The sequence below is a fragment of the Elephas maximus genome, chromosome 3 (genome assembly GCF_024166365.1).
Source record: "Elephas maximus indicus isolate mEleMax1 chromosome 3, mEleMax1 primary haplotype, whole genome shotgun sequence".
Classification (NCBI taxonomy): Eukaryota; Metazoa; Chordata; class Mammalia; order Proboscidea; family Elephantidae; genus Elephas; species Elephas maximus.
The window spans coordinates 104,430,482-104,446,342 of NC_064821.1; the positions used below are offsets into that span (position 1 = coordinate 104,430,482).

At 34.9% G+C, this 15,861-nt stretch overlaps 1 protein-coding gene across 3 annotated transcripts in view; it reads left to right on the forward strand.

Moving 5' to 3' along the window:
- Positions 1-15,861, forward strand: part of HOOK1 (hook microtubule tethering protein 1) — a 77,134-nt gene that overhangs the window by 40,324 nt on the left and 20,949 nt on the right. For all 3 annotated transcript variants that reach the window (XM_049879397.1, XM_049879396.1, XM_049879399.1), the window contains 5 exons: positions 7,574-7,714; positions 8,825-9,026; positions 9,913-10,023; positions 12,850-12,937; positions 13,026-13,086. In XM_049879397.1, the coding sequence (XP_049735354.1) occupies positions 7,574-7,714; positions 8,825-9,026; positions 9,913-10,023; positions 12,850-12,937; positions 13,026-13,086 (603 nt within the window). The remainder of the gene's footprint in view (positions 1-7,573; positions 7,715-8,824; positions 9,027-9,912; positions 10,024-12,849; positions 12,938-13,025; positions 13,087-15,861) is intronic.

Here is a 15,861-nt window from a genome sequence, read left to right on the forward strand (position 1 = left end):
CTTTTCACAGATTTTTTTTTTAACAGTTACTTTATGTTTTCCCCATTTGCTTTATCATTCACTTTATGTATATATTCATATTGGGTTATGCCTATCTTTTTTCTGAACGATTTGAGGCTAATTTGGAGACATGCACCTTTACCCCTCTATACTTTATTGTGTTTTTCCTAGTAAGGACCTTCTCTTACATACCACAGTATAGTGATCAAAATTAGGGAATTGATCGTTGATAATTATCTAATCCACAGACTATATTTAAATTCCATCAATTGTCTCAGTGTCCTTTATACATTTTTTTCCTGGTTTATGGTCCAGTCCAGGAACTTACGTTGCATTTGGTAATGGATTCTTATTAATAGAATATAAATTTGTTACTATTTATTTGTTTCGATGCTCAAATTATCCCAGATTTGGCCAGTGGAGGCCTTCTAATTGGTCGCTGTGTCACTTCAACGTGTTGCTGTCGTTTTTTGAGTGCTCTTTTACTTTTTGGCACAAAGAAATGTTCCAAACTCATCTCATCCTTTTCCAGCTCTGAAATCAGGTATTTCTCCAAGATTGCCTGGTTCCTTTTAGTGGAGGATATTATGTGGAAACAAAGATTTGTGCTTGCAGCTGAACTTTTTGTATCATTGCTTCTAGACCACTTTGGAGGACAGAGCTAGGAAATAAACTTGCACAGGTTCATACCCGCACATGTTCACACTTGCCCATATTCACAAACTCATGTGCATATATCTATAATTATTTTTGTATTTAATTATGAATATGAATAATGAGTTTACATTGACCCTTTAAATTTTAGTTCAGCACCTCAGGGTTTAATCCTCTTCTCCATTTCCATATTGTAACTCCCTTCTCCAGCAGTGAGAACCTGGCACTCATTTCCCTCAGTATATTTACTCTTTTGCTCAAGCCCAAAACACACTGAAAGTAGTTTCAGAATTGCTAACCCATTATTACTATTAACCCGTTAAACTGTAGTTTTACTAGAGTTCAGTATGTTTACCATTTTTTTTACAAGGTAACATTTACATATAGTGAACTGCATAAATACTGAGTATAATTTGTCGAGTTTTGACCAATACATACATCTGTGTAACTTACACACTTATCAGTATAGATCATATCCATCATATAGCAAATTCCCACATGCTCCTTCCCAGTCAGTCTCTTCCATTTAGAGGCTAATTACTCTTTGATATATTTTCACCGTAAATTAGTTTGATCTAAAACTTGATATAAATTCAGTTGTGCAGAATGAACTCTTTGGTGACTGACTTTGCTGAGCATGTTTGTGAGATTCATCCATATTGTTAAAAAGTATCAATAACTCATTCTTTTTTATTGCTGAGTAGTGTTTCATCATATGGAGTTATTCCATATTATACTGCATTTTGTTTATACATTTTCCTTTAGATGGGCATTTGGGTTTATGTTTTTGGGCTAATATAAATAAAGCTGGAATGAACATTGAAATATTTCTGAATATATTTTTTCATTTCTTCTGGTCAAATACATATGCTGGTATTGTGTACAGTAGGTCTATGTTTAACTTTAAAAGATACTGAGAAACCATTTTTCAAAGTGGTCATACCATTTTACATTCCCATTTTACATCCCCCAGTGTTTGAGGGTTCTACTTACTCTGCCTCCATACCAGAATTTGTTCTTATCAGTCTTTTTAATTTTAGCCATTCTAGTTGATATTTAGTGGGTTTTGGGTAATTATACCTTTAATTTGCATTTTTCTGATGATTAATGATGTGTTGAGCTCCTCTTCATGTGCTTATTGGCCATTTATATGTCTTAATTTGTGAAGTGGCTCTTTACACTGTTGAATTGGGTTGTTTGTCTTTTTAGAGTTGTAGGAGTACTTAAATATGTATATTCTGAATATAAGTCCTTTGTCAGGTGTATGTACAGTAAATATTTCTCCCTTTGTGTGTCTTGTATTTTCATTTCTAAAGGTGTTTTTCTAAGAGTAAAAGTTTTTAATTTAGATGAAGTCTAATTTATTAGCGTTTTTAAGGTTAGTGCTTTTTGTGTACTGTCCAGGAAATCTTTACCTACTCATAGGTCGTGGAGATACTTACTCATATTTTCTTCTAGAACTTTCATAGTTTTATTTTTTACATTTAGGTCTGCAGCCTACCTCAGATTAACTTAAAGTGGTGTGAGCTGTGAGAGTCAAGCATTATTATTATTTTTTTTTTTTTGAATAAGTGTCTAGGCATTTAACACCATCTATTGAAAAGTCTTTATTTTGCTCCCCTTGAATTGGTTTGATGCCTTTGTCACAAACAATATGACCATAGAATCTGGGTCTCTTTCTGGACTCTCAATTCTGTTCCATTGATCAACTTGTCTGTCTTTATGGAAGTAAGACACTATCTTGATTACTATAGCTTTAATATAAGTCTTTCGAAATCAGGTATTCCAACTGTGTTCTTTTCAAAATTTGTTCTGGCTATTCTAAATCCTTTGAGTTCCCACATAAAAATGAGAGGAAGCTAATTAATTTCTGTAAATATAACTATTGGTATTATTTGGATTTTGCATAATTGATGTCTTAAAGTTACCGAGTTTTCCTGTCTATGAGTATGGTCTTCTCATTTGCTTAAATCTTTAATTTCTCTCAGCGGTGTATTGTTTCAGGGTAGAATTCTTCTTGTGTGTCATTGGTTAATGTTTTATATGATTAAATTATTATCCAAAGGTTTGCTGCTAAAATACAGATACAGAGTTTATTTTTGTATATTGAAACTTGTGTCTTGCATCTTGCATCCTCAAACTTAAATCTTGCAAAATTTCTTAATTCACTTATTCTGTTTGTTTGCCTAGAAAATGCTATGAAATCTATAATCTAATATAATCTAACTCATCTAATAAAAGAGTTTTAATTCATTTATTATTTCCACCTTTTATTTTTCTTGCCTTCTTGCAAGAGCAGACATCCTTGCTTTGTTCTCAGTCTTAGGGGAAAAATGTTCTGTTAAGTACCGTAAAATATGATGCCAGCTATAGGTTTTTTTATGTGTGTACTCTTTATCAGATACAGTAAGTTCACCTTCACTTCTTATATGTTAAGAGTTTTTGTAATGAATTGGTGTTGATTTTTGTCAAATGATTTGTCTGTGTTCTGAAATGACCATGTGATTTTCATTTTTGTTTTCATATGATTGGTTTATTTTTTAATATTAAACAACCATATATACTGGGGATAAACCGCCTTTGGCCATATTTTATTATCCCATTTATACATGGCTGGATTTGGTTTGGTAATATATCGAAAGTATTTTTATGACTGTTTTTCATAATAGATAATCGTTGGTATTTTTTTTCCTTTTCAGGTTTTGTTAGGGTTGTGCTAGTCTCGTAGAATAAATTGTGGAGCATTTCCTCTTCCTTTGTTTCCTGATAAAGTTTGTATAAGAATATTGTTTCTTAAATGCTTAATAGTATTTATCAATAAAACAATCTGAACCTATAGTTTTCTTTGTGAAAGGGCTTTGACAACAAGTTTAATTTCTTTAGTAGCCATAGGACATTTCAATTTCTGTTTTTCATCTTGTGTCTGTTTGATAAGTAGAGTTTTTAAGATGTATGTCCATTTCATCTAAGTTGTTTAATTTATTCACATAAGATTGTCCATAATAGTCTTTTATCATCCTTTTAATTATGGTAGGAACTGCAGTGATATCCCCTCTTTCATTTCTGATATTGGTAATTTATGTTTCTATCATTTTTATTGATTACTCTTCTTTGTTGTCATTGTTGGTTGGTGCCATTCAGTTCCAACTCATAGTGACCCTGTGTACAACAGAACAAAACACTGCCAGGTCCTGTGCCATCCTCACAGTCTTTGCTATGTTTGAGCCCATTATTGCAGCTACTGTCAGTCCATCTCATCGAGAGTCCTCCTCTTTTTCACTGACTCTCTACTTTACCAAGCATGATGCCTGTCTTCAGGGACTGGTCCCTCCTGATAGCATGTCCAAAGTACATGAGACAAAGTCTCACCATCCTCGCTTCCAAGGAGCACTGTATCTGTACTTCTTCCAAGAGAGACTTGTTTGTTCTTCTGGCGGTCCATGGTGTATTCAATATTCTTCACCAACACCACAATTCAAAAGTGTCAGTTCTTCTTCAGTCTTCCTTATTCATTGTCCAGCTTTCGTATGCATATGAGGCAATGAAAACATCATGGCTTGTGTCAGGCACACGTTAGTCCTCAAAGTGGCATCTTTACTTTTTAACACTTTAAAGAGGTCTTTTGCAGCAGATTTGCCTATGCAATACATCGTTTGATTTCCTGACTGCTGCTTCCGTGGGCGTTGATTGTGGATCCAAGTAAAATGATATCCTTGACAACGTCAGTATTTTTTCCATTTATCATGATGTTACTTATTGTTCCAGTTGTGAGAATTTTTGTTTTCTTTATGTTGAGGTGTAACCCATACGGAAGGTTGGAGTCTTTGATCTTGATCGGTAAGTGCTTCAAGTCCCTCTTCACTTTCAGGAAGCAAAGTTGTATCATCTGCAGATTACAGGTTATTAATGAGTATTCCACCAGTCCTGATGCCATATTCTTCTTCACATAGTCCAGCTTCTCTGATTATTTGCTCAGCATACAGATTGAATAAGTATGATGAAAGGATACAATCCTGATGCATACTTTTCTTGATATTAAACCATGCAGTATCCCCATGCTCTGTTTGAACGACTGCCTCTTGGTCTGTGCACAGTTCCACATGAGTACAATTAAGTGTTCTGGAATTCTCATTCTCAATGTTATCCATCATTTTTTCTGATCCATACGGTCAAATGCCTTTGCATAGCCAGTAAAGCACAGGTAAAGATCCTTCTCGTATTCTGTTTTCAGCCGAGATCCATCTGATATCAACGATACCCCTTGTTCCACATCTTCTTCTGAACCCAGCTTCAATTTCTGGCAGTTTCCTGTTGATATACTGCTGCAACTGCTTTGGAATGATCTTCAACAAAATTTTACTTGGCATGATAATAATATCATTTGATAACGTCCACATTCTATTGTATCACCTTTCTTTGGAATGGGCACAGATATGGATCTCTTCCAGTCAGTTGGCCAGGTAGCTGCCTTCCAAATTTCTTGGCATAGACAGGTGAGCACATCCAGTGCTGCATCCATTTGTTGAAACATCTCGATTGGTGTTACGTCAGTTCCTGGAGCCTTGTTTTTCATCAGTGCCTCCAGTGCAGCTGGACTTCTTTCTTCAGTACCATTGGTTCTTGGTCATATGCATGCCCCTGAAGTAATTGAACGTTCACCAGTTCTTTTTGGTACAGTGACTCTGTGTATTCCTTCCGTCTGCTTTTGGTGCTTCCTGCGTCATTCAAAATTTTGCCTGTAGAATCCAAAATTGCAACTTGAAGCTTGAATTTTTTCCTCAGTTCTTTCAGCTTGAGAAATGCTGAGCATGTTTTTCCTTTTTGGTTTTCTAATTCCAGGTCTGTACACATTCATTATAATATTTTACTTCTCAAGCTGCCCTTTGAAATCTTTTGTTTAGCTCTTTTGCTTCATCATTTCTTCCATTTGCTTTAGCTACTCTTATGTTGAAGAGCAAGTTACAGAGTCTCTGCTGACATCCAGTTAGGTCTTTTCTTTCTTTCCTGTCGTTTTTAATGACCTTTTGCATTCTTCAAATATAGTGTCCTTGATGTCTTCCCATGACTTGTCTGGTCGTAGTCATTAATGTTCAATACGTTGAAGCTATTCTTGAGACGGTCTTAAAATTCTGGTGGGATATTCCGTTGCCGTCGAGTTGATTCCGGCTCATAGCGACCATATAGGACAGAGTAGAAGTGCCCCATAGAGTTTCCAAGGGGTGCCTAGTGGATTTGAGCTGCCAACCTTTTGGTTAGCAGCCATAGCTCTTAACGACTACGCCATCAGGGCTTCCAGATGAGATATACTGAAGGTCACGTTTTGGCTCTTATGGACTTGTTTTCCAGTATCATAGCAACACAGAAGCCACCATAGTATAACAAATTCACAGGCACGTGGTGGTTACTCTTCCTAGAAACCAAAACCTGTTGCCGTCGAGTTGATTCCGACTCATAGTGACACCAATAGGACAGAGTAGAACTGCCCCGAAGGGCTTCTAAGGAGTGGCTATTGGATTTGAACTGCTGACCTTTTGATTAGCAGCCGAGATCTTGACCACTACGTCACCAGGGCTCCACTCTTCCTAGAGGTTTATTATTTTTATCAATCTTTTTCAAAGCATCCTTATTTTATTACTCATGTATTTTATTATGACGAATGTTCCATGTGCACCTGTAAAGAATGCGTATTTTATAATTGTTGGCTGAAGTGTTTATAAATATCAATTGTATCCAGTTAGTTAATAGTGTTGCTCATATCTCTTTTCTATTTTACTGTTGTATTTAGTTGCCTTCGAATTGTTTTTTACTCATAGCAACCCCATGTGGCAGAGCAGAACTGACCCGTAGGGTTTTCTGGGCTGTAATCTGAGCAGAGTATCAGGTCTTTCTCCCATGGAGCTGCTGGGTGGGTCCAAACTGCCAACCTTTTGGTTAGCAGCCGAGCATGAACAATTGCTCCTTAAAAACAAAAAATACCAAACCCGTTGCTGTTGAGTAGATTCCGAATCACAGTAACCCTATAGAACTGCCCCCATAGGGTTTCCAAGGAGCACCTGGTGAATTCGAACTGCCCACCTTTGGGTTAATAGCTGAAGCACTTAACTCCTACACCACCAGGGTTCCCATTGCTCCTTAGTTCCATCAGTATTGAGAGACTGGTATTAAAATCTTAACAGTGATTAGAATTTATATATTTCTTCCTTTGGTTCTATCAATTTTTGCTTCATATATTTTGAAACTGTTAACTATGTGTATACACATTTATGATATGTCTTTTTGATGAATTGAGACTTTTATAAATTGAAGTATCTGTATATTTGAGCTTTGCTTTTTATACAGTCTTATAATATCTGCCTATTGCAATCTTTAGTCAGTTTTCATTTTATGTAATTATTGTTATGGTTGTATTTAGGTTTATTTTGCTGTTTTTCATTTGGCTCATGTGTTCCTTTGTTCTTCTTTTCCTCCTTTCTTTTGGGTTAATCAAATACCTTTTTAATATTTGATTTTATTAAATTTTTTTGTTGCTATAGGGTTTGAAGTATTCATTCTTAATTTATCACAGTCTACTTAGCATTAACATTTCACCATTTTACATGCTGTGTATATGTTTGAGTAGTTTTCATTATATAGCTTATGCATTTTATCTTCATAACTGGAAATTAAGATGTGTTAGAAGTTGAGATAAAACTAAGCACAGTGTTCCAGAAGATGAAAATTCAGAACATTAAGTTTACTTCTCAAGTCTATTTCAGAACCAAAAACCCAAAAGCCTATTTCTTTAGTCTTTCAACTCTTTTGAATGTAGAATTTTAAGTAACATTTTAGAAGTGTGTGTTATTTAGTAAACGCATGTTTCAGATGGGGAAAAAATGATGTAAATTACGTTGTAAATACTTGTTTGGTTTCTTTATGTAAGGCTTGAAGCTGCAAAAGATGATTACCGTGTTCACTGTGAAGAGCTTGAAAAGCAACTAATTGAATTTCAACACAGGAATGATGAATTGACTAGTCTTGCTGAAGAAACACGAGCCCTGAAAGATGAAATAGATGTTCTTAGGTATGGCATGTCTAAATATAATTATATCACTTCTAAGTTATTACTTAGTAAATTTGGGTATTCCATATTTTTAGTTAGAGATTCTTAGAGTTATCACTGGTGTATCAAGCTTGATCAGTTTTGATCTGAACTCCTAGTTTTTACTTCTTTTATGCTTGCTTATAGTAATTGAAGTTTAATGATAAGATTCTATTCTTTAGACATTTTCTTATTAGAACCCACAAACCCAAATACCTTTTTCTTACACTTTTGTAACTGAGTTACTTTTAGATATATTTACCTTGACATCACTGTAGTCATTAGTATATTTTGTGAAAGTATTATGTAAAATGTGTTCTTACAATTCATATTTTGGCATTTGACAAAATATAGATAACTGTAGATAGGGATCCTAATATTTATTTCAGGGAGAATTGTCAATTCTGTGAAATGTCACTCAAGCAAACAGATTATCCACATGATCTTCACATTTTCTATTAATTTTTATTAATTAGTAGGTTTTGTTTGCAGTTTCAATGCCATTTGGGGAAGAAAATCTTTCTAACCATTTGTACCTGCATGTGATTTGGTTTGTTTCTTTGTTTGGGTTCCCCCCCCCACCCCGCCCACCCCAGCTCCATTGGTAGGATAACCGCAACTCTTAAGGGAAGTATTTTTCTAGACAATCATATTTATAAGTTGAGTCAACTTCCTAAGTATATCAAATACCTAGAATAAAGCTACACTAAATGACATGCACAAAGCAAGGTTGGGCCCATAAGCTACGGGGGAATTCAGACACATTTCAGTTGTCCATTCTTTTCTTACACAATATACTAGTAAATAAAACAGTTTAATAATTTAGCATGTCAAATTTGGAGCTTATTTATTTATTTATTTATTTTTGATGTCTTTACAGCAAAAAGATTGAACTTTAGACTGTTTTTAGGCCTGAGTCATTTTCCAAAGTTTTTACTCAGTTTGGAGCTTCCGGTTCTCTGTCTCTTTCTTTCTTTTTTTTTGCTATAGCCAGTTGATAGTTTATTTGGAAGACTCATTTTACAGCCTGAATAAATTGTTAGGTCTGTTTATTAGTTGTTACATAGTAATGTTTGGTTTTCATTATTATAGGGCTACCTCTGATAAAGCAAATAAACTGGAGTCAACAGTTGAAATATATCGTCAGAAACTACAAGATCTGAATGACCTTCGCAAGCAGGTGAAAACTTTACAAGAAACAAACATGATGTATATGCATAATACAGTCAGCTTAGAAGAAGAATTAAAGAAGGCAAATGCAGCACGTACACAATTAGAAACATATAAGAGGCAGGTAAGAAAAAATTTTAATCGATAAAATTGAAAGATCTCAACTTCGTTATCCTATTTGATCTTTTAAGGATGATACAGAGCTGTAAAAGCATTATATATAGACAGCTGTGAACTTAATGCTATTAAAAATTTCTTTATTTGTAATTTTAATTAATAGGTTAATAATTGAGTTTGAATTATGTCAGTCTTTTAGCTTTTTATTGCATTCTGAGCTTGTGTGTGTGTGTTTTGTTTTTTGTTTTTTTGGGACACCGTGTTGTTTATTAGCATTTCTGGTAACCAGTGGTAAATGCATAAAAAATAGAGCCATACACTAAAATATTGTTTTGCTATTTAGCAAACAACCTAGAGAAATTTTAGAGTAGAAAGCTGATATTTTTTACTAAAGTATCATTTGAGTACTTTAAAATTTATGCTAATTTTTCTTATTTATATGCTACTTTCCACAAATATTTAGAATTTAACTATAATCTTAGCATAAATATCATATTTCCAACTTAGTTTTCTCATTTATTCAACTCTGAAAAGTTAGATATGAATATTGCAGGTAGTCCCGGCTTATGGATGTATTCAAGTTATGACAAACCATATTTACGAAAGTCTGTTTATTTTTTTATCTTATTATCATTAGTAATATGTACTACATACAATTTTATCTATAAGTTTATATGTAATATTTCCAACCACCAAAGACAAAGATCAGATTTATAAAGATAGTAATAATAACAGGCGGTAATAACGAAAACTAAAAAAAGGAGGCATTTAACTTGCATCAGAACCAACTTACTAAGGTGTGTTAGAATGGAACCCCTGCGTAAGTCAGGGACTACCTGTGTATACTGTTATACTGTTATTTTGCCGAATTTTACTCTTATTTCTGACAAAAGGTTCAGGATCTTCACACTAAACTTTCCTCGGAATCCAAAAGGGCAGACACGCTAGCATTTGAAATGAAGCGACTTGAAGAAAAACATGAAGCTTTAATTAAGGAAAAAGAGGTAAACATGAATATAATTGTTAAGGAATATCTTTCTTCTTTTAAACTGCTTTTGGTATTCTTTGAATGGAAGTGATATCAGTCACTCCCTCTGTCTTTCCCTAAATTGAATTGTTGGTGTAAAATAAAGTCTTATAAAAGTGACTATCATTTCTTCATACAGTTTTGCCAGCTTCCTTCACAAGGGAAGATGAAGACCCAGATCCAAGGTCATATGTCTTGGCGCATGTTTTCCTAACGCAGAGCCTCTCAGTTTTTTGAGAGCAAGGGCCATACAGCTTAATTAAGATATAATTTACTACCATAAATTTCACCCATTTAAAGTATTCAGTTCAGTAGTGTTTAGTATATTCACAGAGTGTACGTCATCACCACAGTAATGTTAGAACACTCTCATCACTCCAGTAAGAAACCCCATATGCATTAGCAGCCACTGTCATCCCCGCCAACTGTAGCAATTATTAGTCTACTTTCTGTTGCTATAGATGTGCCCATTTTTGTCCAGAATATGTAATCATACACTTTGTGTTTTTTGTGACTGTCTTCTTTCACATAGTGTAGTGTTTTTAAGGTTCATCTATGTTGTAACATGTCGTTACTCAATTCTTTTTTTATTGTTGAAAATTCTGCTTTATGGATATAGCACACTTTGTTATCCATTCATCAGTTCATGGACATTTGGGATGTTTTCACTTTTTGACTATTATCAATAAGGGTGTTAGGAACATTCATGTACACACTTCTGTGTGAACATAAGTTTTTATTTCCCGTCAGTATATACCTGGGAGTTGTATTGCCAGGGAGTTCCTGGGTGTAAACACTTGGCTACTCACCGAAAGGTTGGCAATTCATACCCACTCAGAGGCATCTTGGCAGAAAGACTTGGCAATCTACTTCCAAAAGATCACAGCCACTGAAAGCCGTATGAAGTGCAGTTCTACCCTGAAACACATGGGGTCACCAAACACTGGAATTGACTCATTGGCAACTGGCTTTTTTTTTTTTTTTATATTGCCAGGTCGTGTGGTAACTATGTTTAACCTTTTAATTAACTGCCAGACTGTTTTCTAAAAGGAGATGAGCCATTTTTCACCTTCTTCAGCAATTTCTGAGGGTTCTAATTTCTCCGTCTTCCTGCCAACGCTTATTTTCTGTTGTTGTTTGTTTAGGTTTTTTCTCTTTTTTTAGCTATTTGTTTGTTTTTTTAGCTGTCTAGTGGATGTGAGGAAACCCTTGTGGCATAGTGGTTAAGTGCTACGGCTGCTAACCAAAAGGTTGGCAGTTCGAATCCACCAGGCGCTCCTTGGAAACCCTGTGGGGCAGTTCCACTCTGTCCTATAGGGTCGCTGTGAGTCGGAATTGACGTGACAGCAATTGGTTTTGTTTTTTGTTTTTTTTAGTGGATGTGAAGTGTACCCTCATTGTTTTTTTGTTTTTTTAATTTGTATTTCCCTAATGACTGATGCTGAGCATCATCTTACGTGTTTTGGCCATTTGTAAACCTTCTTTGGAGAAATGTCTATTTAAACTCTGCCCATTTTTTAAATTAGTTATTTGTCTTTTAATTATTGAGTTGTCTTTATATATTGTGGATACAAATCTCTTGTCAGATATATGACTTGGAAATATTTTCTCCCGTTTTGTGGGTTGTCTTCTCATTTTCTTGCTGGTATTATTTGTGGCACAAAAGTTTTTCATTTTGACTAAATCCAAGTTACCTATTTTTTTTTTCTTTTATAATTTTGTTGCCTATGCTTTTGGTGACATTTCTGAGAAACCATTGTCTAACCCAGGGTCACCAAGACATACTCATATGTTTTCTTCTCAAAGTATTATAGTTTTAGTTCTTACATTTAGTCTGTGATCCATTTTTACTTTTTGTGTATGGTACGAGGTAAGGTTTAGCAACATCATGATAAATGGAGAAAATACTGAAGTTGTCAAGAATTTCATTTTACTTGGGTCCACAATCAAGTCCCATGGAAGCCGCAGTCAAGAAATCAAATGATGCGTTGCATTGGGCATATTGGCTGCAAAAGGCCTCTTTAAAATGTTAAAAAGCAAAGATGTCACTTTGAGGACAAAGGTATGCCAGACCCAAACCAGGGTATTTTCAATTGCCTCATGCATGCAATAGCTGGACAGTGAATAAGGAAGACTGAAAAAGAATTGATGCCTTTGAATTATGGTGTTGGTGAAGAGTATTGAATATACCATGGACTGCCAGAGGAACGAACAAATCTGTTTTGGAAGAAGTACACCCAGAATGCTCCTTAGAAGTGAGAATGGCACAGACCGTGGTGTTTTGTTCTGTTGTACATAGGGTCGTTATGAGTTGGAACCAACTCAGCCTAACAACAGCGTTCCATTTTGAAGATGTGAATACAAAGCCAAAGAGTTAAGTAACTTGCCCAGATAATATAGCTCAGATAATGTGCCTAGGGAGTGGTGAAACTAATTTAAACCAGAGTCCAGTTTGCCTCCAAAGTCCATGCTGATTTCATTACCCTACAATTGCAAATTTGTGCTCTGTGAGTCAAAATCAACTCAGTAGCCATGGGCTTGTTTTTTTTTTGGTTACATAATTGTATTCATTTGGCTCAAAGTTAAACTATCTAACAGAGAAATTGCCTGTCATGTGTTGTATAAAGGTTATTTATGTGACTTATGCAAGAGAAAATTGGCCTCTTAGCACTAAAACAGAAACATTTCCATTTTAAATTAAACTACAATTATAAAATATCTTATGATAAATTACTGTAAGTATAAAGTATATTACTTATGGGCAGAATTAAATATTTTGCTGACATCCGCAATTCTTTTTTAGAGACTAATAGAACAGCGTGATACTCTAAAAGAAACAAATGAGGAGCTCCGATGTTCAAAAGTGCAGCAGGATCACCTAAACCAAACAGGTGAATTCTGTTAGATTAGAAGTCTTTTTTTTTAATTTTCTTAATAGTAGAAATGAAATGAAATACTAATCTGGTTTTTCTTGTTTAGATACATCTGCCACAAAAAATTATGAGACTCTTGCTGCTGAAATTATGCCCGTGGAATATAGGTAATTTTTTTTTATTAATTGATAATCTATATTTTGAAATATTAGAGATGTGATTTTTTATACATTTCTGAACTTTTAAAACTTTATGAATTATAAAAATTGTCTTATACTTCCTAAGTCAGATTGTTGTTGCTGCCTCAACAATTTTAAAATTTATCTGATGTGAAAATTCTACAAACTATCTGAATAACATATCCTGGTTTTCATAGCATGACCTTCATTGTGTTGAAATTATTTATTTTCCTATTTTTGAACTCTATGGAAAGCCCTTTCAGTACGCAGCATTCAAATCCACATGGGTGAAAGATACTGTCAATAATGGGAGGAGAATTAAACAGAAATTAAATAAAATAAAAATTTTAGAGGTTTCTCTTGACCCCGGTTTTATCTTGGTCTTTCATTGCTGTGTTTACTTCTAGCCATTTGACCAACCTTGCATTTTTATGGTTTTCTTTTCATTTTGGGGAGGCACGTTCACTTATTTAAATTAAAATTTTATTCACTCTTTGTTCAAACAGCTTCATTGAGACATAATTCGTGTACAGTATGATTCACTCATTTAAAACACACAATTCAGTGAGTTTTAGTATATTCACAGAATTGTGCAACTATTGCTACTATCTAATTTTAGAACATTTTCATCACCCCAAAAAGAAACCTCATACCCATTAGCAGTCATTTCCCAATCCTACCTTTACCTCACATCAGCATCAAGCAACCAATAATCTTTCTGTCTCTATAGATTTCCCTGTTCTGGACATTTCATAAAAATGAAATCATACATTATGTGGTCTTTTGTGACTGGATTCTTTTCATTTGGCGTGTTTTTTTCAAGATTTAACCATAATGTGTACTTAATTCTTTTTAATTGCTGAATTATATTCTGTATGTAATTTGTGTGTAGTCGCTATGAGTCAGAATTGACTCGACGGCAGTGGTTTTTTTTTTAATTTGGAACAAGGACCTGGCGATCTACTTCTTAAAAAAATTGGCCAGTGAAAACCTTATGAATAGCAGTAGTACACTGTCTGATGTAGTGCCAGAAGATGAGCCCCTCAGGTTGGAAGGCACTCAAAAGAGGACTGGGGAAGAGCTGCCCAGTAGAGTCTACTTAAGTGACGTGGATGGGGTAAAGCTTTCAGAACCTCCATTAGCTGATGTGGCACGATTCAAAATGAGAAGAAACAGCTGCAAACATCCATTGATAATCGGAACATGGAATGCACAGAGTATGAACCTGGGAAAATCGAAGTTGTCAAAAATGATATGGGATGCATAAACATTGATAACCCAGGCATTAGTGAGCTGAAATGGACTGGTATTGGCCATATTGAATGTGACAATCATGTTGTCCTATGCCAGGAATGACAAATTAAAGCAAAATTGGCATCATGTTCATTGTCAAAAAGAACATTTCAAGATCTATCCTGAAGTACAACTCTGTCAGTGATAGAATAATATCCATACGCCTACAGGAAGACCAGTTCACATGACTATTATTCAAATTCATCCAAAAAACCATTAAAACCAAAGATAAAGAAATTGATTTCTACCAATTTTTGCAGTCTGAAATTGATCAAACATGGAAACAAGATGCATTGATAATTGCTGGTGATTTGAATGTGAAAGTTGGAAACGAAGAAGGATGGGTAGTTGGAAAGCATGGCCGTGGTGATAGAAATGATGCTAGAGATCACGTGATAGAATTTTCAAGACCAGCAACCTATTCATTGGAAATATCTTTTTTCAGTAACATAAATAGCGACTATACACATGGACCTTGCTGGATGGAATATACAGAAATCAAATCAACTACATCTGTGGAAAGAGATGATGGAGAAGCTCAATAATAGAACAAGGCCAAGGGCCAACTGAGGAACGGACTATCAATTGCTTAAATGCAAGTTCAAGTTGAAGCTGAATAAAATTAAAGTAAGTCCTTGAGAGCCACAGTACAACCTTGAGTATATCCCATCTGAATTTAGAGACCATCTCAAGAATAGATTTGACACACTGAACACTAATGACCAAAGACCAGATGAGTTGTGGGATGATACCAAGGACATCATACTTGAAGAAAGCAAAAGGTCATTAGACAGACAGGAAAGAAAAAAGAGACCAAAATGGATGTCAGAAGATACTCTGAAAGTTGCACTTGAATGTAGAGTAGCTAAAGTGAGTGGAAAGAACAATGAAGTATAAGAGCTGAATAGGAGATTCCAAAGGGCAGCTCAAGAAGACAAAGTATTAGAAGGACATGTGGAAGACCTGGAGTTAGAAAACCAGGAAGGAAGAACACACTCAGCACTTCTCAAGCTGAAAGAACTGAACAAAAAATTCAATCCTGGAGTTCTAATACTGAAGGATTCTACATGGAAAATATTGAATGACTCAGGAAGCATTAGAAGATGGAAGGAATATACAGGGTTACTGTGCCAAAAAGAATTGGTTGGTGTTCATGCGTTTCAGGAGGTAGCATATAATCTGATGGTATTAAAAGAAGTCCAGGTTGCACTAAAAGCATTGGTGAAAAACAAGACTACAGGAATTGATGGAATACCTGTTGAGATGTTTCAACAAATGAATACAATGCTGTAAGTGCTCACTCATCTATGCCAAGAAATTTGGAAGACTAACTGACTGGAAGAGATCCATATTTGTGCCCATTCCAAAGAAAGGTGATCTAACAGAATTATCAAACAGTGTCGTTATCACACGTGAATAAAATTTTGTTGAAGATGACTAAAAAATGGTTGCAACACTAACTATATCAAC